Here is a 23,186-nt window from a genome sequence, read left to right on the forward strand (position 1 = left end):
CTTGTCTTGGATAATTTGCATTAAGATTTTGTCTCTTGAATATAAATCTTCAGCATCATCAGTGGCGTTTCATAGGGATTGAGTTAATAAAGTAGCAAAATAAGTTATTTTAATTCTAAGGCTATGAATTTTAACAAATATGTTTGAAGTTCCTTAATTTATGTTGGATGATGACACCTGCTGGCAGAGGCATAATATTGTAGCTCATCTTTATCAGAGATTGTGAAAACCACCCTTTGAAAAAAAGGTAAATGAGAGCCAATGTCTGGGACCTGTGAGTGTGAAAGCTGAGAATTCCTCAAATCAGACAATTCTTATCTCAAATGAGGCCAAAGGAAATCCAAGAGCAGAAAAGAGACCCACGAATCAAGAAGAATGGAAGAGCTATGTGCTGAATGGACATGGGCTATGCTCTCACTGTCCATCATTTTAGATTTAAAAGATAAAATATTTTATTTTAGAGGATATTTTTCCATTTGATTTATTATAAAACTGTATTTCCAATAAGTAGTTTTTTTACAGAAATGTTAATTAACTAATTTTGTTGTAGCTCATCTGCTCAGATAGTGAAGAATAACTATTATTGCTTTTGGTTGTATCACCTCAGAGATGACATTCTCTGGTATATTACAAATATCAGATGGGAAACTTGTGAATATAAAATATTTATCTGTCTATCTTAAGACTGTGCAGCCATTTGGTAATAGAGATAACATTTATTGAATTCTTACTATGTGCTAGACATTGATACTTTACAAGTGTTATCTTGTTTACTTCTCACAACAATCTTAAGCAGTAGATGATACTTTTATTATCATCATTTTTCTGTTGAGGAAGAGGAGGTCAAGACAGGTTAAGTAATTTACCGAAAGTTATTCAGCTAAGTTAGAGCTTATATTCAGGCCTGGGAAGTATGTTCACAGGAATGGATCATCTCAAAAGAAAGCATACCCCAAGTCAAAAAGGAAGGATGTAATACTTCAAGTCAAAACAGAAGCATGTAATATTTCCAACCATTTTCATATTCCAATTTTAATTTAGTCTTTTTCTTTAAAATTTTTTTCTACATTGGTTATAGTACTTAATCTGCCTTTAACATTTTGCTTTTACATGCATGTTTTATGCTTTTAGCAATGTTATTATTTTCAATAAATTGTATATATAGATGTGGAATTCCATACCATTTAAAAAAATTTAACCATTTCACTCTTTGAACAATTAAGGAATAACTTTCATAGAGCAAGTGTATAAATCTCCATAAATTTTTGCATGTGTAAACTCCCACATAGTCACCACCCGGATGAAGACAGAGAACATTTTCAGCTCTGTCCTAGGCTCCTGCTCCATCAGTGTTCTCCCCAGCACCTATTCCGTCATCCATGCGTAACCACTTTTCTGACTTCTCTCCTCCATTGGATAGTGTTACCTGTTTTTGAACTTCATATAAATGCAATTGTACACTCTACAGTCTTGTGTCTGACACCTTTCAGAAAGCATTGTCTGTTAAATTCATATAGGTAGTTGTGTATATCAGTAATTTGTTCTTTTCCATTGCTGTATAGTGTTCCATCATATGAGCACTCCACAATTTATCCATTTCTACTTATTCATGGCTATTTGGGTATTGTGGTCAGGCTTCGGAGACTTTAAGTGCCAGGTTAGGACTCTGTTTGATGACGCAATGTGTAGATTAAGTCCGTTTTTATCTTGCTCTCAAAGCTCTGATAGATTGATTTTTTTTTTTAATGGTCAAAGCATCCAAATTGTTATAAAATATTCTTTTTTAACTCCATTTTCCCCCCAAGAGCATGAAGTAAATAAAGAGCAAGATGTAAGAGTTTTATTGGATTTTAGAGAGAAATAACACCCTTAACCTTTTCGCTGCGACGTTTGTCTATAGTCGAATGATATTTCCATGCTTCTGACTGCGGCGTTCGACTTTACCCCATGAGCTCAGGGTTCCAGAAAGGAAGTTTAGGAAAGCAGATGTACATTTTTCTATATTTTTGTGTTTATGAAGAATGAATAACAATAGGAAATTTTTATACTTTAAAGTAATCATTTATTTTAATGAAATGTAACACCTTAACTGTATTTACTTAAAATATAAATGCTATAATTATTTTCTGTGGATTTCTGACACATTTTGGAGAATAAACTTGAAATCAATTAACTCAGTGAAAAGGTTAAGAGGGGTCTTATAATTGAAGGCAAGATTTTACAAATAGCATTGAATAGAGAATTTAAAGACATAGTACAGATAATTTTTGTCTGGAGAACTTAATTGATTATGAACTATAAAAAAAGAATTTGGGATGTCTGATTTTCTTTAGGGGTGGAAGTGCTAGAGCCTTTCTGTAAAGTATATAATGAATCGAGCTACTTCAGAGTCCTTTTTTCCCCCTAATATCTTCAACAAAAGTTTTTGAAGAATCATTACTTCCAGAACTTGTTTCCTTCTTCCACATTAGTATCTTCAAATTATAAGAAACAGATACCTAATGAAGCTTCTGCTGGAAGTGAAAGAGACTCATCAGATAAGCCACAAAATTGGTCATTCCAAGATCATTATAGAATGTATTCACCTGTAATATATCAAGCCCTCTGCGAGCATGTGCAGACTCAAATGTCATTGATGAATAACTTGGCTTCAAAGAACAACCCTAATGGAATCCCTGCTGTACCTTGCCACACTGTGTCTGGTTCTGGTTAGTATGAATGATGTTTTTAAAAGCCTGAATAGAAACTCTAAGTTACCTGGTTATTGTATAAGCAATATGAGATGTGAATGATCTTTTTCTCCCTCTTTTCAGAATCTCTCTCAGACTCTCAGGCAACTCCACATTCTAGTTATGGCTTATCTACTTCCACCCCAGTCCAGTTACCTCAGCAGCCTCCCTGCCCTGCAATGGTTCATTCTGTGGGTACAGTTTATATATTATACAAGTAATAATTTGCTTTTAGAAATTGTCATCATAAGAGAGAAAAGTTTTTTTTTATTACAAAAGTTTACCTATTTATTAAAGACAATGGTGAGGAGATCAGTAGAAAAAAGAAATCACCCATATCCATCACCCAAACACAATTGCTGTTAACACATTGATAGAGCACTTTCCAGTTGTTTAATTATCTGTGTAGATTTTGTTTTCTGGTTTTTATTTAAGTTTACTTTCTTTTAAAAATATAGTCATAAGTTTTATATAGTTTTATGTACTGCTTTTTTTCACTTAACATTTTATTTTAAATGTGTATCTCTATTAATATATACCTTTTTTAAATTTTAATAAGTTGTTAATACTCTATTTAGTAGATACACCATAGTCTGTGTAACTACTCCCTATGGTTAGATATTTAAGCAACAGTCAGTTTTTTACTACCATAACATTTCTGTAAATATGTTTGTGCAGAAGCTTTTTGTATGTTTGAGCTTATTTTCTTTCAGTGCAGTTTCCCAAAGTGAGAATTTGTTTTAGTCCCAAAGTGGACTAATTTTTGATGCCTTTTAAACCATGTGTGATATTTATAAACAATCTATTTTAGTCATGGCTTTATAATGTTTCCATATTACAGAGTAAACTAATTAAGCTTTAAAAAACTAGACTATTGTGCTAGGGGAACTCTAGCTTACTCACTGGTAATCTATAATTCCATCCTACAAAAGTCATTTTCTAATATTTCTGGTTTGAGTTTATTATAATTGATGCCTTCCAGTCAGCATTTACATTTTTGAAGATTTAACTTGTTTTTTTCTTTCTTTAGGAAGTTCAGACTGATGGTGACAACCAGTTATCATCACAGCATAAAACAGTTTCGGGGAACTGTACTGATATTCTGAGGAATTCCTTCAGTACTAGTCTTGGAGTTCCATGTAGCCTGCCCCAAACTGACAAACCAGCTATTCCAACATTTCAGCCTCTGGTTGTTGCTAATGGGATTCTGCCACAACAAGTTCCTAAGGAACCAGACCTACTAAAGTGTTTCCAAACATATATGAATCTGTTGCATTCTCAGCTGGACAGTCAGGCACACCGAAGCCCCACTCTATTACAGCCAGCTTTCTTGGCCACTAATGAAGCAAAATGTGCCAAAGAACATACTGGAGAAGTCACAAGTGAAGGAAAGGATTTAAACACACATATGCGAGATTCAAGAATAAAGGATGTCCAGAAGGAAAAAAATGCAAACCAGAGTGCTGAAAAAGTTAGAATTATAAAGTATTTGTTGGGAGAGCTGAGGGCCCTGCTAGCAGAACAAGGTAAATGAGTTCTCTCTTTGTAATTTTTGTAGCGTGGTGTTAATGCTGTATATTAATAGCAGTGTCATATTATTTAGTCATCATTTAAATTTAGAATAATTGACATGGAGTTTGTATTATTTTTCAAAGCTAATAAGGAAATGAGTTCTACCAGTTTTATTCTTATTTTTTAGGGTCTGATCCCTCTTATCTCCTGTGGATTTGAAATGTACTAGGGAATATCAAACAGTCTTACTTGCAAGGGTATTAATTCTACTTGATCCAAAGGGATCTTGAAAAGATTCAGCCAAAGAGAATTTTTAGACCTAAACTTTTAAGGTTTAGAGGATCCCTAAAGATGATTAACTCCCTTGAATAGACTGATAATTTTTTCTATTTTAATAAAAAGATGCAGAGATTGTCTTCCCCTGATTTCTTTAATAACCAGTTGTTACAATGTTTCACAAATCTCACTTTGAGAAGTAACCCAAATCTTTTTATGCCCTTTTCAATTTACTTTTGGGATTTTTTTGTTATTATTAAATCAAGAAAAATGTCCTATGTGAAGCTATGAGATATTTGAGCCAGGTTGTATTCATTTGTTTGCGTTGCATGTGTATATTTTAAATAATGGCTTTTGCTTGGAATGATTTACAGGTTTGTCATCTTAGGAAGCACAATAATTGATTATAGAACACTGACTGACTACTTAATGTTTGCAGACTGACAAACTAAATAGCAAATCTTAAAATGTATCTATAGGAACATAGCACTATTAATCCAAAGGTTTAATATATTAAAATATCTTGTTAGATCTTCATCTTATTACTATTCTCCTAACCAAATACTTGTGGTAGCAATAATAATAATAATAAAGATAGTAACAATATTAGCTATTATTTTTTGAACGTTTACCATGTGCCTGGCACTACGCTAAGTGTTTTATGCGCGTTATCTCATTTAATCTTCATGGCAATCCTATAAGGTACTGTGATTGCTCCCATTTTACAGTTGAGGAAACAGGCTTGAAGAACAGTAGCTCATTTAATCCTCTCAGCAACCCTATGAGGTATTGTTGTTATCTCCATTTAACCATGAAGAAATCTAGGCTGCAAGAGTTAAGTTTAAGTAGTGTGACTGAAGTTACATTGCTAGAAATTGGTGGAGCCCAGGTCTCTGCCACCAGTGCTTGTGAGCGAAACCGCTATACAAAGGACTGGCAGAGGAGCACTTAGTGATTAGGGACAGTTGTTTACTGTGTGGGTGTACTTTTCATCATCAGGGTATTAAAATACCTGTGGGATTGAGTTACTTTTGAAGCTTAGAATATACTTCCTACCTCTTTTGGGTATCAGATAGTTACTATTATGATTATTGAATGTTTTCAGTGTATAGAAAATTTGAATGGAAATGAAGGAACAAAAGTAAAAGGGCAAAAGATCTAAAATCCACCTTCTACCTGTGTCTGCCACCTCCAAAACCACTCACGTCCCCCAGTCGATAACAGAAATGGTGCTGCTTTTGATGCTCCATCCAATGAGGTGTGGCTGGTTATGTTAAATCTCCTTTATAAAATTAAGTAATAAAACCTATCTTAGTAGACTCTCCTTCGATATTTTGCCAAATTGAATCACCTAAAGTGAATTATTTGCTTATGCCAGGATCAAAGGTTGTGTTGTAAAACTGAATATTGTAATATCAATGATAGGAAACCTGTTAGTAATTGTAGGAGTCTGTAGTCCTTTGGTAATATGAATTAGGAAATAGGTGTAAACCGTCTTCCTACTGGTCTCTTTAACTGAAAAAAAAAAAATCACTAATCTGTGATTTAAGATTAATCTTTAGTTTACTGAATTTAATTTCTTCAGAATTTTTCTGAATAATCAAATGCAGGTAGCAGGAAAGAGGAAAGTAGGATTTGTGTATTAAATTTAGAAATAGTTTATTTATAGCCAGTATGTACATATCTGAAAAATTTTCTTTTTTTAGTAATACACATGAATAATCTTATCTAAAAACAATTTACAATATTATTTTTACTCATATCTTCTGCCTCTTGTAGAGGATTCAGAAGTTCAGAGATTGCTGACAGAATTGGAGGCATGTATATCTCTGCTTCCAGCAATAAGTGGAAACACAAATATTCAAGTTGAAATAGCACTGGCCATGCAACCACTAAGAAGTGAAAATGCTCAGTTACGCAGGTAAGAATTGCTCTGAATATTTTTGTCTCTATGACAAATGTCCCATGGCTAGAACAAAAGGTGCCAAATGAGATTATCTAGGGCTCCATAAGAAAAATAGTTTTACTGTCTTATTGTTTCTACTTTTTCTTCCCCATTTTCCAAACATTGCTAGCATTCTCTAACTCTTCCATTACTTCTGCCCACTAGTACGTATTTTCTCCCACCTCTTTCACCTCCGTTGTCGGTCGGTTGGTAGCATATAGATAGGATAGTGAAGTACCTAAGGGTATTTATCAGGTTAGTGTAGACTATAGTGCAGTAACAAACTCCAAAATCTGTGGCATAACACAGCAAAGACCAACATGGCTCATCAGAGGTTCTCTTTCATCCTGTAACTCAGGAGTTAGGTTCCCTCCATTATGAGTCCACTGTCTCAATAAGTGTTTTCCAGGAAAAAAAGAACATGGATATGGCACACCAAGTCTTACATGCCCCAGCCCAGAAGTGACAATATCACTTCTACTATATTTTGTAGGCTAAAACGAGGCACATGGCCCTGCCTAATATAAACACCTGGGACACACATTTTTCCCATCCTTCCCACATACCCAGAAGGAAAGGAGCACCTGATATGGGTGAGCATCAGAAGCCCCATCACAGACATAGAGAATCTTCAATTCTTAGATATTTTTTATTTTCACCACCTTAACTTATATTGGAATTATAGTCTTAATTCGTTTTTATCAATATCTTAACTTTGAATGTTTCAGTGATGACCACCAAGGCCACGACCCTGGTGTCTTTGTATCAGTATGCTTTGCAGAGCATTGGAGGATATTTTCAGGTACTTCTGTAGCACTGCAGCGTGAGTGTGCCCTGAGGGCATTATAGTTGCATGAGCTATAGACACTACCAAATAGGACCTGCAAGAACCTGTACAGACAGTGTCAAAAAACTGGAAAGCAATAAAATAGGATTCCTAGTTGGAGAGTAGCTCAAATTCACGGAGCTAGAGCCTGCAAAGGCACAACACCTAGTGAGAGTTACTTGCTTAGGATTATTTCTCTATCAATCGTTAGTCTCTTCACAGTATGATGTGTGATGGGGTTTAAATGCTAATAATAAATGTGTCTTCAGTCCTGGCTTAAGTGATCTCTATAATAATATTAGTTTTTAAAATCAAAACCAACTATAAATAATAATGATAATAGCCAATGCTATTTTTAACACTTATTGGATGTTTCTTATGTGCCAGGCTATTAACAACTTCTATATGTGTCACCTTTAAATTCTCACAACAGCTCTGTAAGGTATGTATTCTTGTTATTCTCATTTACATATGAGGAAACCCAGGCACAGAGAAGTTATGTAACTTGCCCACGGTCACAAACCTAAGTTAACAAACAAGACTCAAACCTGGGCACTTTGACTTTAGAGCACAATGATCTTGATTTCTGTACTTCTACATTCGCTCTGCTAGGAAATAGAGACTAACTTATTTATACTTCAGTATTTAGGTGTATTTTGTGGAATAAAAGAATATACTATAAACCATTTAAAGTAAACAAGCATGTTTTTAAAGGTATGGCTATCAAATAATTGGTAGCATGCTATTACCATTGTTTACTTGACCTTCTAAAATTTAAATGATTGCAAAATGAAGTATTTCTTAGATGTATGCTCTTTTTAGCAGAATGAGGTTTCCAGCAGAAGTGTAGGAATTTTTGTGCCTCTTTGGAAATCTTAGCTTAGAATCATCCATAATCTCCATTACAAATGAAAGTTGGAATGCATTGGCTCATTCAAAAGTGTTTTTCAGCACTTTGAAACAAAAAAGTTTTTTTTCTGTTTGGATTTCTTTTTAGCCAGAAAGTGATCTTTCAGGATTCTCTTGGAGTTTATTGCCATCTTGTGGCTTTAAAAAAAAAAAGCTCGATCCATTTTTTCTATGGCATTTTGGCATTTTTGGCATTTTTGGCTGGACAGTTTTTGTGTGGAACTCCTGACACAGTGCTCAACATTTAGCTGTCCTGGTCCCTACCACAAAGTGTCTGTAATGCCCCATTCATTGTGACCACCCAAAGCCCTGGAACATTCCCAGATTTCCTGGATGAGTGTTGGAGGGATACCACTTTAGTTAGGAACCATCGAGCTAGAGAGTGCTTTAATATTTATAGGGCAAGTTAGAATTCATGACCACTTCCTGATTTCAGTCTCAAACACGAGACCATTTAGTACCCACGCAGAACAAAAAAGTAAAATGGGAATGAGTGGGAGGAGCCAGGAGGGACATTCAGTCTTTCGATTTGATCATTTGACAGATGGTAACATGGTTCTTCCGGGCAGAAACTACTAGAGGAAGAATAGATTGTTTTTCATTTCTTTTATTTTTGAGGTAGAAGATGTAATGGGATAGAGCCGGTGAGTTAAAATGTAGACGTGTTAAATGTGCCTTTTAGACCATCTGGACATACGTATGGTACAAGTGGAGCACAGGAGCATGTCCGGGATAGAAATGTAGGTGTGAGAGTTATTCACTGAACACATTTTTATTGAGTTTTTACTATAGACCTGGCACATTTTGGCACTGGAGACAATGGTGATTATAAGCAAGTGATTTGTTATCAGTGTAGAAGTGGTAAATTCATAGAATGTGAACACAGCCAAGGGTACATTGCTGGGGAATAACAGCGTTTAGGGAAAGAACAGGAAGAAGAGCCTGTGAAAGAAACCCGAGAAGGAACACCTTAGGAAGTAGTAGGAAAACTATGTGATGTTACAAAACCTATGGAAAGAAATAAGTTTATAGGAGGAGAGATCTTTGCATAACATTCAAAATAAATAAACTGACAAAAGGGACAAAGGTAGGTTCAAGAATGAACATCACAAGATGAGTCACCCAAAGAAAACCCAGGAAAACTTGAAACGGTATTCTAAAGTCTCCAGGAAATTATGGAATCCATAGAAGCAGGAAAAGAAAAATTGAGAAAATGCTTAAAGAACATAAGGCAGTAAAAAGAGAAGAAACAAATTAGATGAGCTCAGCAAAATAAAAGAGAAAAGCAAAAAGTATTACAAAAATTGAAAGCCCCATTAGAAACAAACAAAAAAAATTAGCAAACATAAAGTGTCAAGGATGTTATGTTTCATAAGAACCTAAGCAATAGGAAGGCTGAATTTTTTTTGTTTTTTATTGGCTTTTGCTGTTCTTCCCCAAAGTAATCTTTGTTTCAGTTGTTATTAAATTCCTTTAGTGTCTCCTCCCAGCCTTAGCTTACTTCCCTTCCCAAACCCCTTTAAAAATAATTTAATTTATTTTCATTGTAGTAAAATATATGACTATTTATCTTTTTAACCATATGTAAGTGTACATATCAGTGACATTAAGTATATTCACAATGCTTTGTTCCTATAACCACTATCTATATCCAAAACTTTTTCATCCCCAGTATAAACTCTGTACCTATTAAACAGTAATACCCTTCTCCCTTCACCCACAGCCCCTAGTAACCTGTTCTCCTTTGTATCTCTGAATTTGAGAAGGCTGAATTTTTGTCTCTTTTATTTGTTTCTGCATTTTTAGTGCTGAGAATTGTGCCTAGCACTCACTCTAATAAATATTTGTTAGGAGATTGAATGTGTGGTGGATATGTTTCAAGAAATAATACAAAACAAAATAGAAAAAGAATAATCTAAAAATTAGTATAAATAAGATGATACATATGGAAGAGAAACAAAAGAAGGCAAAATTGGCATAATTAGTGTTCTTGAAAAAGAGAACGGAACCAAAAGATTAAAGACAACCTTAAAATACCGGGGGTGCCAGAAAAACGTACACAAGTAGACACTTTGGTCAACATTGCTCAAGCAATAGTTTGCTGTAATCAAAAATGTCTAGATGCTGATGGTAACCACTTTGAGCACCTCTTTTAGTTGCTGAAGTCAAATGTGACTTGTATTGATCTTTTGTTATTGGTATATATTGAGTATTACAATTTTAATACAGTTTTCCTTTCTTAAAATATGTATACATTGTTTTGGCACCCTCTGTATATATAAATAAAGGAAAATTTACTAATCTAAAGATCTGTGTCCAGAAAGGAGTTGCATAGAGGATCCAAAAAAACTATCAAAATAATTAACACCAAGACATAAACTGATAAAGTTACTACACCTTAAGGACAAAATAGAATTAACTTTTATAGACACTCAAAATAAAAAAGCAAAATATGTATAAAGAGAAAAATTGTGGGCTGGCCTCAGCCTTTTCACAGCTATAGTCATTGCTTAAAGATCATAGAACATCATTTACAAAGTTCTAAGGGAAAAAGTATGCCCTAAGAATCTAAGTATGTGATCCATCTGTCCTTGTAGTGTAAAGGCAGCAATCATATTCTCAGGTATGCAAGAACTTAGGAAATACAGTACCCTTGGAGTCTAAAACCAAACAAACAAAAATTATTCAATATCAAAGTCCAGTAAACCAAGAGATGAATTCACATAAAGGAGTGGATTAGAGATGAACATTGAATTTATGTATAGAACTAAGACAACTATGGAAAATATAGTTACAGAATAGAATGTTAGTAACCTTGACAATGTAAATTTTATTTCCTATATTTTAGGTTATTTAGGAATAATGTTTTTTTAAAGTAGAGAGATATTTGCCTAAAGTTCATTAATGAGTTCTCGTTCCACTTGTTACTTTTCCTTCAGTTAAAATCACGTAATCCTAAACTGAACACAAAATATTTTTAAATAGCATTTGTAATATCATCCCATTGGTTTTAATTCTGCTTACCTAATTTTTCTGTCTATGCTAGAAAAATGTCTGAATGATATACAGCAAATAATAATTATTCTATTCAGTATTGTGCTAAAGGGTCTAACTAGTGCAATAAGGCAAAAAAAAAGAAATAAAAGCCAGCCACATTGGAAACAAAAGAAGTAAAACTGCCTTATTGGCTGATGACGTGATAGTCTCTGTAGAAAATCCTACGGAATCTACAAAAAAGCTACTAGAATTAGTAAATGAGCTTAGCAAGGTTGAAAGATATGAGATCAGTATACAAAAGGCAATTATATTTGTATGTATTAGCAATGAACAATCTGAAGTGCAATTTAAAGTCAATATGATTTATATTAGCATCAAAAAATATGAAGTTTAGGGATAAATTGCAAAAGATGTGTACAGGACCTATACACTGAAAACTGCAAAACACTGCTGACAGAAATTAAAGAAGACCTATGATATATAAGTGAGAGATAAACCAGATACATTGATTATAAGACTTATTGTTAAGATGTCAGTTTTCCCAAAAACGATCTATAGATCCTATGTAATTTCAGTGAAAACCCCAGCAGGCATATTTGTAGAAAGGTGATTATAAATTTATATGGAAATGCAAAGAATCTAAAATAACCAAAACAATTTTGGGAAAAATTGCCATTATCCTATTCCAAGACATAAAGTTGTAGTAATCAAGACAGTATGGTGTTGGCATAAAGGTCGACAAATAGATAATTGAAACAGAATAAGAGTCGAAAAACAAACTCACACATATAGATAACTGATTTTTGATAAAGATGCCTAAGAAATTCAATGGGGAAAGAATCATCTTTGCAATAAATAGTGCTGGAACAATTACATTTTGTTTGATACTGCCAAATTGCCATCCAAAATGGCTACACCAATAGACTCCCTCAATTGAGACAATTCATTGCCCTTTATAACATTGCCTTCACCCACAAATAATGTTATTTCCTTTTATTTTTGCCAATAGTATGGCCATAGAATATCTCCCGTTTTAAACTTGCATTTCCTCATACTAATGAGACTAAGCATTTTTCAAATGCTTATAGGCCAGTTTTGTTATGTGATTGCCCATTCTTATCCTTGGTCACTTTTTAAAAAAGATTTTTATTAAACATATAGCTAACATGCAATATTATATTAGTTTCAGGGGTACACCATAGTTATTCAACATTTATATACCTAAGGAAGTGATCACCACAATAAGTCCAGCAGCCATCTGACACTGTACTATGTTATCGCAATATTACTGACTATATTCCCCATGCTGTACATTACATCTCTGTGACTTATTTGTTTTATACCTGAAAATTTGGGCCTCTTATTCCCCTTCACCTTTTCCCCTCTTTTTAATTTTTCAATTGCAGTTGACATTCAATATTATTTTATATTAATTTCAGGTACAAAGCATAGTGGTTAGACATTTATATAATTTAAGAAGTGATTCCCCTGATTAGTCTAGTACCCACCTGGCACTTGGCATAGTTATTACTATATCATTTACTATATTCCCTATGCTTTACTCTACATCTCCATGACTATTTTTTAACTACCAATTTGCACTTCTTAATCCCTTCTTTTTTACCCTGCCCCCAATCCCCTCCCATCTATCATGCCAACAGATCTAGTACCCATCTGACACTGTACATAGTTATTACAATATTATTGACTATATTCCTTATGCTGTACCCATGACTACATTGTAACGACCAATTTGTACTTCTTAATCCCTTCCCCTTTTATCACCCACACTCCCAACCCCCCACCCCCGCTCCTCTGGCAACCTTCAAAATGTTTTCTGTATCTATGCGTGTGTTTCTGTTTTATTTATTTTGTTCTTTAGATTCCACATATAAGCGAAATCACATTGCATCTGTCTTTCTCTGTCTCTCACTCTACTCCAGAATACTCTCCAGGTCCGTCCATGCCGCCGCAGGTGACAAGAACCCACTCTCTTCTATGGCTGAGCAATATTCCATTGTATATATGTACCACCTCCTCTTTATCCTTTCTTCCATCAATGGACACCCAGGCTGCTTCCACATTTTAGCCATTATAAAGCAATGCACGTATGAATGCACATATACCTCGAAGTAGCATTTGGGTTCTTAGGATAAATACCCAAACGTGGGATTACTGGGTTGTTCATTGTCTCTTGTTATAGCCTTTGTTTTGAAGTTTATTTTGTCTGGTATAAGTATTGCTACTCCAGCTTTTCTTTTTCCCATTTCCATTTCATGAAATAACTTTTTCCATCTCTTTCTTTTAGTCTGTGTGTGTTTCAATCTGAAGTGAGTCTCTTGTAGGCAGCACATGTAAGGGTTTTGTTTTCTATCCATTCATCCCTCCTATGTCTTTTGGTTGGAGAATTTAATCCATTTACATTGAAAGTAATTGTTGATAGATATGTAACTATTGCCATTTTATTATTCATAATTTTGATGTTTTTTTTTGTTTGTTTTTTTAATCCCCTCTTAAAGAAGGCCCTGTAACATTCCTTGTAATACTAGTTTGGTGGTGATGAACTCCTTTAGCTTTTTCTTGTCTGGGAAACTCTTTATCCATCCTTCAATTTTAAATGATAGCCTTGTTGGGTAGAGGAGTGAGTCTTAGTCGTAGATCCTGACTTTTCATCACCTTGTATATGTGAGGCCAATCCCTTCTGGCCTGCAAAGTTTCTGTTGAGAAATCAGCTGACAATCTAATGGGAGCTCCCTTATAAGTTACTAGTTGCCTTTCTGTTGCTGCTTTTAGGATTCTGTCTTTGTCTTTAACCTTTGACATTCTAATTATAATAGGTCTTGGTGTGGGCCTTTTTGGGGTTCATCTCATTTGGGACTCTCTGCGCTTCCTGGACTTGTATGTCTAATTCCTTCACCAGGTAAAGAAAGTTTTCAGTCATTATTTCTTCAAATATGTTCTCAATCCCTTGCTTTCTCTCTTCTCCTTCTGGTACTCCTATGATGCAAATATTGTTATGCTTGATGTTATCCCTGAGGTTTCTTAAACTATCCTCATGTTTTTTATTCCTTCTAGTTAATTCTTCATTTCAGTTATTGTATTGTTCATTTCTAACTGGTTCTTTTTTATGGTTTCTATGTCCTTTTTTATGCTTGCTATCTCTTTGTTGAAGTACCCACTAAGTTCCTTGAGCATCCTTATAACCATTGTTTTGAACTCTGTCTGTGGTAGTTTGCTTGCCTCCATTTTGTTTAGTTTTTTTTCTGGAGTTTTCTCCTGTTCTTTCATTTGGGACACATTTGTTTCCTCATTTTGGCTGCCTCTCTATGTTTGTTTCTTTATATTATGTAGATCTGCTATGTCTCCCAGTCGTGACTGGGTGGGCATATGTAGTAGGTGCCCTGTGGGGCCCTGGCACAGTTTGCCTGGTCACCTGCTCTGCTTGCTCCAGGAGCGTCCTTCTGTGGGTTGTGTGTGCCCTCCTGTTATAGTTGAGTCTTGAGTGCTATTGGCATGACAGTGGGTGGGATTGGCCCTCAGGCTGGTTGGCTGTGGGGTTTGGCCACATCCACAGCTTATGGGCTGCTGTACAGGGGGATCCCCTCACTGAGTGGGATTCTCCTCCAGGAGACTCTGGTGCCTGTTGATACCTCCCTTTCTGTGTACTGCTTGTGGGACTAATTGGGCGGTGTTCTGTAGTCTGAAGCCAGCCTCCAAGTATGTTGGTTCTGGGACCTCTTGGGAGTGGCTCCGGTGCAGGCCCAGGTCACCCACTACCTGTGACCTGCTGGGGACTACCCTGGTATGAGCTGCAAAGTCGTCTGCAGTTGTTCGCTGGTTGTGCTAAACCTGGAGACGTGTGGGAGAGGCTGTGCTGCGAACTGAGGATGTCTGCCACCAGTACCTGGCCTGAGGTAGCTCCACAAAAAACCAGGACACCCTGAAGCCCGCTGCCACCTGCCAGCTCCCTTAAGGTTCAGCCACTAATAAAACCTCTAGCAGTACACAAATTGGGTGAGGCAGGGTTTCAGGGAGTCACTAGAGTGGGAAGAGTTGTGGTTACCAGGTTAATGTAGATTCTGGTTCGGTGCCAGTGCTGAGCCTAGAGATACTCAGCAAAAGTCTCAGAGCATACCGAGGCCAGTGCCTCTGATCCCCAAGTCACCTTCCCTTTGCCAGACCCCAGGGTGAGTGGCCGGTGAGTGAGTCTGTGTGCGGGTCTTTTCCGAAGATGTCTGCATTTCCCGCAGCCTTTCATCCCACGTGGATGATCAGAATCCCCACTGTTTTTCACAGCCAGGGGTTGTGGGGGCTCCTCTTCTTGTTACCAGTACTCTGGGCTGGGGAGCCTGATGTGTTGCTTGGGTCCCTTACTCCTCTGGGGGAACCTCCTCCGCTGATTCTCAACTACCACCCGGAGGTTTGGGGCCATCCCATTTTGTGTCTCTGCCCCTCCTACCAGTCTTGACATGGCTTATTCTTTATATTTTTAGTTATAAAACTTATATTCAGCCAGACTTCAGATGGTTCTCCAGGTTGATTGTTCTATAATTTAGTTGTAATTTTAATGTGTTCATGGAAGGAAACAGGCACAATGTTTATCTACTCCACCATCTTGGATCTTCTCATATTTATGTATCTCCTTGGTCACTTTTTTTCTGCCTTTCTTAACTATTCTATAAGAGCTCTTTAAATGTTTTGGACCTTTTGTCATTTATATATGTAGAAACTGTTTTCTTCTAGATTGTTAATTCTAGAACAAGTTTCAAATTTTCATATGGTTAAATCCTTCATTGTTTCCCCTGATGGTTGCTAGATTTTGAGTCTTGTTTAGGAATGCCTTTCTACTTCAAGGTTATGTAGATTTCCACATGAAGCTTGCATAGTTGGGTTTGTTTGCATATTTTATGTTTAGCTCTTTAATCCATCTGGAATTAATACATATAAATGTTGTGAGGTAGGGCACTATTATTTTAGATTCGTAACAAGAACAAATACTTTAATGCAGAATATTTTCAGATAAGTAATTCTGGACTGATATTAGAGATAACCTTTTTTAGTATTAACTTCTTAGACTTAAAGAAAACACTTTTTTAGTTCCTTTTGTATGTTTCTATTTGTGAAGCAGCTACATATTAGGAAGTTCATTGTAGGGCAAAGTTGCTGTTTATTATTCTCTTTACTTAAATTAGACCATTAACTTTTCCATCTAATAAAGAAATTATTAGAAGTATAGATTTGCATTTCCCAATTTTTTTCAGTGTGTGACAAACTAAGCAGATAGATGTCTGATAGCAGTCAGTTCCTGTAGGTATTCTAGTTCATAGTTATGACGTATCTTTTAAAAAGTAGATCATTACTATAGTATAGAGAAAATACAGAGAATCAAGGCAGAAGAAAACAGCAAGAGGAGATAGGAAATGAAAGAAATAGGAAAACAAAGATATTATTGATTGAAAAGATAAGAGAACAAAAAAGAAAAGAGGAAAAATCAGAGAAGTTCACCTTTCCCTAGAGAGAAGTTTTATGCTGTCCCCGTCAATCTTTTAAAATTATCTCAGACCTATACATAATAGTGTGGTTTTATTTGGTTTTTGTCTTTTGTTTTAGGGTTGAGATGGACTTCTGCTGTCCTCCTGGATGCCATCATTTGTATTATCTGTTTAAATAGACTGTCAAATGTACATTGTTAAATAAGCTTGGGATTCTTGTATTTATGTTCATATATCTTTATTATTTCCTTAGGCAGTTGAGAATTTTGAACCAGCAACTTAGAGAACAAGAAAAAACTCGAAAGGCATCTAGTTCATGGGAATGTAACCTTGAATGTAGGTAAAAGAACTTTAAGAACTGATGGTAAATTCTTTGTGGCTCTGGAAATATTGATAAAGAATTGAACTTTCTTAATTATATCTTTGTCTTGAATGGACTATTTTTTAATCAAAAAATTTAAAAATAGGAATAATACTCCTTATTAAAATTTAAAGTAGTATAGGAACAGAAAAATAAAAAATCCATGTGCCCCATTTTAAAAAAAGGCTGTATTTCCTTTCACATATTTTCTGTTGCTATATGATTGATTTACTTCACAAATAGTTACTGAGTAGCTACCATGTGACAGGTACTAATAGAACTATGTAAATACTTTGCTTTTTGTAGAAATGAGATTTATATATATATATGTATGTATATATGAGATTTGTATGAGATTTGTATGGTATGTACTCTTTTGTAGCTTGTATTTACTTAACACGTAGTGGATATTTTTCTCTATCAAAATATATAAACATGTTTATTTCTATTTAAGGACTACTTGGATATTCTGCTTATAGGATTATGCATTTAAAGTCCTCTGCTGATAGGTATCTAGATACTTCCCCATTTTCTCAATGCCAGCAGTGCTGCACATATGTCTGTGCACATGTGTGAGCAAATGTTTTTATTGATTATAGCAGAAATGAAGAGCCAATGGGTATATACAGTTGGAATTTTGACAGCTATTGCCAAATTGTCCTCATGGATCACATAGCTTAAAGTCAAAGAAAAGGAAAAGGACAAAAACTAATAGTACTAGAGGGAAGGATGAGAACTTTTTTGGGGAGTTGGGGAGGACATTTCCTAAGCCTGACAGAAACTCAGATGCCAAAATGGAAAAGATTGATAAAATATGCCCACCCCCCCAAATTTTGTTTTCCATTTTCTGCTCAGCAAAATTATAAATACATTCAAAATGCATCAACAAAATGGCAAACGTGATATGACAAAGGCTTAATTTTCTTTTATTCCTCTTACAAAGGAATAAGAAAAATATGAGCACCCAACAGAATATGCACATCATAAAAGTGTTCAACTTCAGAATAATTTTGGAAAAGATCACTGGAATTTTGCTCTGAATAAATGATGGGGGTAGGGAGGATGCGGGGGAGAGAGGCCCAGATGGGAAGTAGGGATATCAGTGGTTCCTACTCTAACTAGCTTATGTCTTTTTATTCTGTACGCATTTACTTATTGTTTCCTTGAGAGCATTTATTGCTACTTATAATCACTTGTTTGTTGCCAGCTCCATGAGAGTGTGGGCCATGTCTCTGTTGTTCACCACTGTGTGCCCCAATTCTACTATAGTGCTTCACACAAAGTAAGCCTTCACTCAAGCCTGTGTTGTTTAAAAAAATGGTATCACATACTTCTATAGCCGTTAGAAAGAGTGTGATAGATATATGGCTGATACATAAAATCTTATGGGGGGAAAAGGCAAGGTTAGAAACTATGGCTATACTGTGGTATGATTAATTTATGTTTAAATATGTATTACTTGCAAAAATGTTTTCAAGAAAGATACCAAAGTTAATAGTGTTCATCTCTGGGGGAGAGTGGAGGTGGGATGGGAGAGAGATTCTTCACAGAGAATCATTGGTATTTCGTGGTGTTGGAACTTTTAAAATTTTTGTGCATGTATTATTCTTGCATTAAAAAAGGTTAAAAAAATCTTTTTTAATGCCCAAAATATCAATTGGAGAAGGAAGGCATAGCTTCTGCCAAACAATTTTACAAAATACATTTAGTATTAACATAGAAGTGCTCAAGCACATAATTGTTAAGTGAAATCAATAAATTCTAAGCTTTTTCTTTTTTAAAAAACAGATCTCAAGTATGTACTTTTTAAATTGGGGAAGTAATTATTTGATCTGTTTTGTCTTACAGTGTTTTCTCTTCAATCATTGAATAAGTCACTGCAGAATCAATTACAGGAGTCATTGAAGAGCCAGGAATTACTACAGAGTAAAAATGAAGAGCTTTTAAAAGTGATTGAAAATCAGAAAGATGAAAACAAAAAATTTGCTGATATATTTAAAGAGAAAGATCAAACTATACTTGATAATAAACAGCAATTTGACATTGAGACAACTAGAATAAAAATTGGTACGTATTTGAACTGTAGTTATGGTCACATTTTTTAAAAAGGAGTAAGGAAAGTGAAACTTGTTTGTCGTTTTAGAATTGGAGGAAGCCTTAGTCAATGTGAAAAGCTCCCAGTTTAAGTTAGAAGCTGCTGAAAAGGAAAATCAGATATTGGGAATAACATTACGTCAGCGTGATGCCGAGGTGACTCGACTGAGAGACTTAACCAGGTAATACTGGCTATTTGAATAACTTATTCCTTTGATTAGATGTATCTATGAGCTTCAAAATAATTTTAGAACTGCTGACTGTTCCCTTTTTCTCTTATTTTATCAATTTTTTGCTAATTTCTAATGATTTTTATTGTTGTTGCTCCAATTAAGTTAGTTTAGAAATTTCGAACCTGGCTAAATGCTTTTTGAAGTCATGTGATTCCAGGAAAAGGGCCGTGATGAGGAGCTGAAGACTTGTATAGCAAAATGGTTAAGAGCGCTCTGGCTCTGAAGTTTGAGAGACCTGAGTGGAATCCCAGCTCTACCATGTATTAGCTATGTGACGTTGAGCAAGTTATTTACCTGAGCCGTAACGTTAAATACGGTTGATAGGGGGACTAAGAAATGTCAGGATAAGCACCTAGCACAGTAAGCCCTCCTAGCATATGATCTTGGGTAAGTCATTTAGCCTCTTTGAGCCTCACGCATTTCATCAGTAAAATGAGGGAGATGGCAGCAACCCCTAAGATCCCTTCGTTCTCCTTACTCAAATAAATAAAATCACCTCACTCAGTTGTTTTTATTAGTAGTTTCAGGTGTGCATTACTCAATTTTTATATGGTACACACTTATATAGTTCAGTTTTCTCTTGAGACATTTGCTAAGATTTGGATTTTTAACTACTTTTTAAAATCCCAGAAGTCAGTTATTTTAGGCCTGCATATCGTCACATCTGACTGCGCCTTTGAGTGATCCTGGAAGTTCATAGTTCTAAATATAAAACAATTTTGAATAGAAAACAGTCTCCTTTGTATTTTAAATGAGCAGATCCATTTTGAATTATAAACTTTTAGGAGAAAAATAGATGAAATAGTAATATATATATTATTTAGTTTATTCATTTAGTTTTGTAAACATTTGAAATGACTTTGTAGAAGTTATGTTAGCATAGAAATATTGCTTTTCATCCACTTTCATATTTCAAAGAATAATTTTATTCAAACTTTATTGAACAGTAGGAAAAGCAAAGACACTTCTTATATTCATGTAGTGTTATAATTAATTAGGCTCTAGTCAAAGTTCCTAAAATGTTGGCCTATACCACTCTCATTTAAAATAAAATAATTGAGAAAATGTGCTGTCTTATGAAAGCCTTTATAAGGTTTCCAAAGAAAAAGCATCTCATTTCTGAGGAGTACTTTTGGGGTGAAAAGTCTGTTGTTATCAAATATTTATGATAAACCAGTCACAAAAGGCTACCTACTGTACGGATTCCATTTATATGAAATGTCCAGAGTAGACAATCCCATGGAAACAAAAAGTGGATTAGTGGTTGCCCAGGGCTGGGGAGAGAGGGGAGACTAGGGTGTAACTGCTAATGGGTACAGAGTTCCTTTTTAAGGTGATGCAAATGTCTGAAATTAGGTAGAGGTGATGATTGTACAACTCTGAAAATACTAAAACCCACTAAGTTGTACACTTTTAAAAGATGACTTTTATAGTATATAAATTTAATCTCCAACTTTTTAAAAAGTGTATTGATATATAGTCCGTTTGGAAAAGAAAAAGGACACAAGTGAGCAGGGTCCAGGTCCATGCGCGGTTGCTTCAGTGTCACTGGGAGCGAGGGGCTTGGTTCTCAGCCTCAAACAGAGAGTGAAGCAGAGAATCTGGTTCCCTGGGAGTTTACTCTTCTTCTCACAGTTTTTCTCTTCATACCACAAAATCTTGCTCCTTTACGGGCATGAAATCAGAAGCTGATGTTATCTTTTATTTATAAAGTACTTTGATTTAAAAAAAAAAAAAAAGTCCTCTCTCCCCTGTCTACAGAGGGAAGATTTTAATATCTGCATTTTCATAGATGGGGAAACTGGGACCATGCAAATTAAATATTAATACAAATTGAATAACAGAGCTGGGACTACAACGCACATCTCTTAATTCCTAGACATGTTTTCTTTCACTCTTTCACATGTCATGGCCTTAGCTATAATAGGATAGTTTATTCCTGGTAATAACTCCATGCCTAATGTACTCTAAGTAAACCTTAGCATTTTTCTACCTGGGATATGGGTGGATAAATAGATGGATTCATTTGCTTATTCATTTATTCAACAAACATTTATTATATATTAAGTTCCAAATATACCTATATGTGTAAAACACAAACAAAAATATTTAAACATTTTAGTTGCTAAATGTCCGCATCATGAAGCAGAAAGCTTATTCTAGTGCATTGATTATTTATGTAGGGAGATACATCTTTTTTTTAAGAATAAACTAGACTAAAAACTTTTAACATGTGTGGTGCATTTGAGAAGAAAATTAACAAAACTGTAAGAACAGTTTTCAGAATTTGTAATAGTATAATTATTCTAGAAATTAGCATAAATACAAGCCCAAAGAAATTAAGGAACTTAACCTGATTTTCACAGCTAGTTGGTGCCTGAGCTAGGACCTGAGCCAATTTTTCAGATTCCCTCTTTAGCCTTGTTTGCTGTTTTGAAAGGACAGCTTCTCTCTGAGAGAAGATGACCCATTATTGAGAGATTTTTCTACCTTTGTAGAGGATACCTTTGTGTCTGCTCATTCTTTCAAAATAACACACAGTCTGCCTTTTCCAGTGTTTATTAGGAATGAAAAAGGATTCGCTTGTAACTGGAACCTTTTCTTAACATTTATCCTAACCTAGAAGCATCGGAACTGAAAAAGCTCATTATTTCTTGTATATTATCTACTCTTAAACAGACTATGTCTGACCTATTAGACATAGATGTTTTGCTCTCTTTTTCTTAAGACTCAAGAATTTCCCTGTCAGCATTTTTCCATTGTTGTCAAGGACCTTTTATTTTTATGCTGGCATAAATCCTGCCTCATGACTGCTAGCTCACCCATTAGACTCTTTAAATGATTATAGAATGATTTAAATGGGCTGGCTTAGCACAGTGTCTTATAAGGGGTAATAGTACCCCTACATTTTCTGAAGATTGAGTAACAGCCTCAAAATGCAAGTGCATATACCCATTGATGGCAATTTTTGTTTTGTCCTTTAAATTAAAAATCAAAACAAAACAACAGGCCTGTCTTTGAGCTTAATTGTATCTAAATTCACCCACGTTGGTGATTTATAGTATTAATATGTTTGGTGACATCCTATGCAGTTCAATTCATTAGGAACATCTGCAGTACAATCCTATAGCTGGGCTACCGTCACCACTTTACTTTGACTTTGACATTAGAAGGTAAAGCAGCAACATCCGACAGTCCAGATAAATCTTCACATTCATCTACCCCATCCCTCTTCCCTATAGTACTCTACCTCAGTTAGCTAGGTGTATGTGTTTTGTATGTGTGTTTTAAATAATCTCTTGGAAGAGAGAGTTCACAAAATTTCTGAATGCCTTTCTCCGACTATTGGGGAGGACTACTGGCACTAGAAACACATTCAAGGTTTAACCAAATATCCTAAATGACCTCTCTGTCCCTTCTCCAAACTTCAATAATTTTGAAATACGTATTTATCCTTTTTTTTAGATTTTACCACAATACATATAAAACCATTAAAAATGTGGGGAAAATGAATATATTTTCAGTAAAGAAATAGTAAATCTTCTAATAGCTTCTAAGAGCACTCTTCCAAGTGCTGAAATTTATGTAAATTAGTATATTTTTATAACTAGCCAAGAAAGAACCTTGTCTGTGCTAATTTTCTAAGCATTAAAAGTCAACGTGTTTAGCTGTACCCCAACTAATACGAACACAGATATATCCACTTTGTTGCTCTTTAAATGCTTGCTTTGCTACCTTTAAAATTTTGGCATAGTCTCATCTCTTTAATTAGAGATTTTTCTTTTAATTTCAGAAACAGTGGTGAGATATAT

At 35.0% G+C, this 23,186-nt stretch overlaps 1 protein-coding gene across 1 annotated transcript in view; it reads left to right on the forward strand.

The window, feature by feature from the left end:
* The window catches only part of CCDC14 (coiled-coil domain containing 14), a 38,340-nt gene that overhangs the window by 11,697 nt on the left and 3,457 nt on the right, over positions 1–23,186 (forward strand). Inside the window, exons 6-12 of the mRNA XM_019738991.3 lie at positions 2,472–2,708; positions 2,814–2,920; positions 3,760–4,255; positions 6,297–6,438; positions 16,940–17,022; positions 18,896–19,114; positions 19,191–19,323. Coding sequence (XP_019594550.3) covers positions 2,472–2,708; positions 2,814–2,920; positions 3,760–4,255; positions 6,297–6,438; positions 16,940–17,022; positions 18,896–19,114; positions 19,191–19,323 — 1,417 coding nt within the window. The remainder of the gene's footprint in view (positions 1–2,471; positions 2,709–2,813; positions 2,921–3,759; positions 4,256–6,296; positions 6,439–16,939; positions 17,023–18,895; positions 19,115–19,190; positions 19,324–23,186) is intronic.

This window comes from Rhinolophus sinicus, chromosome 17 (assembly GCF_057876585.1).
Source record: "Rhinolophus sinicus isolate RSI-liver-muscle chromosome 17, RSI-T2T, whole genome shotgun sequence".
Lineage (NCBI taxonomy): Eukaryota > Metazoa > Chordata > Mammalia > Chiroptera > Rhinolophidae > Rhinolophus > Rhinolophus sinicus.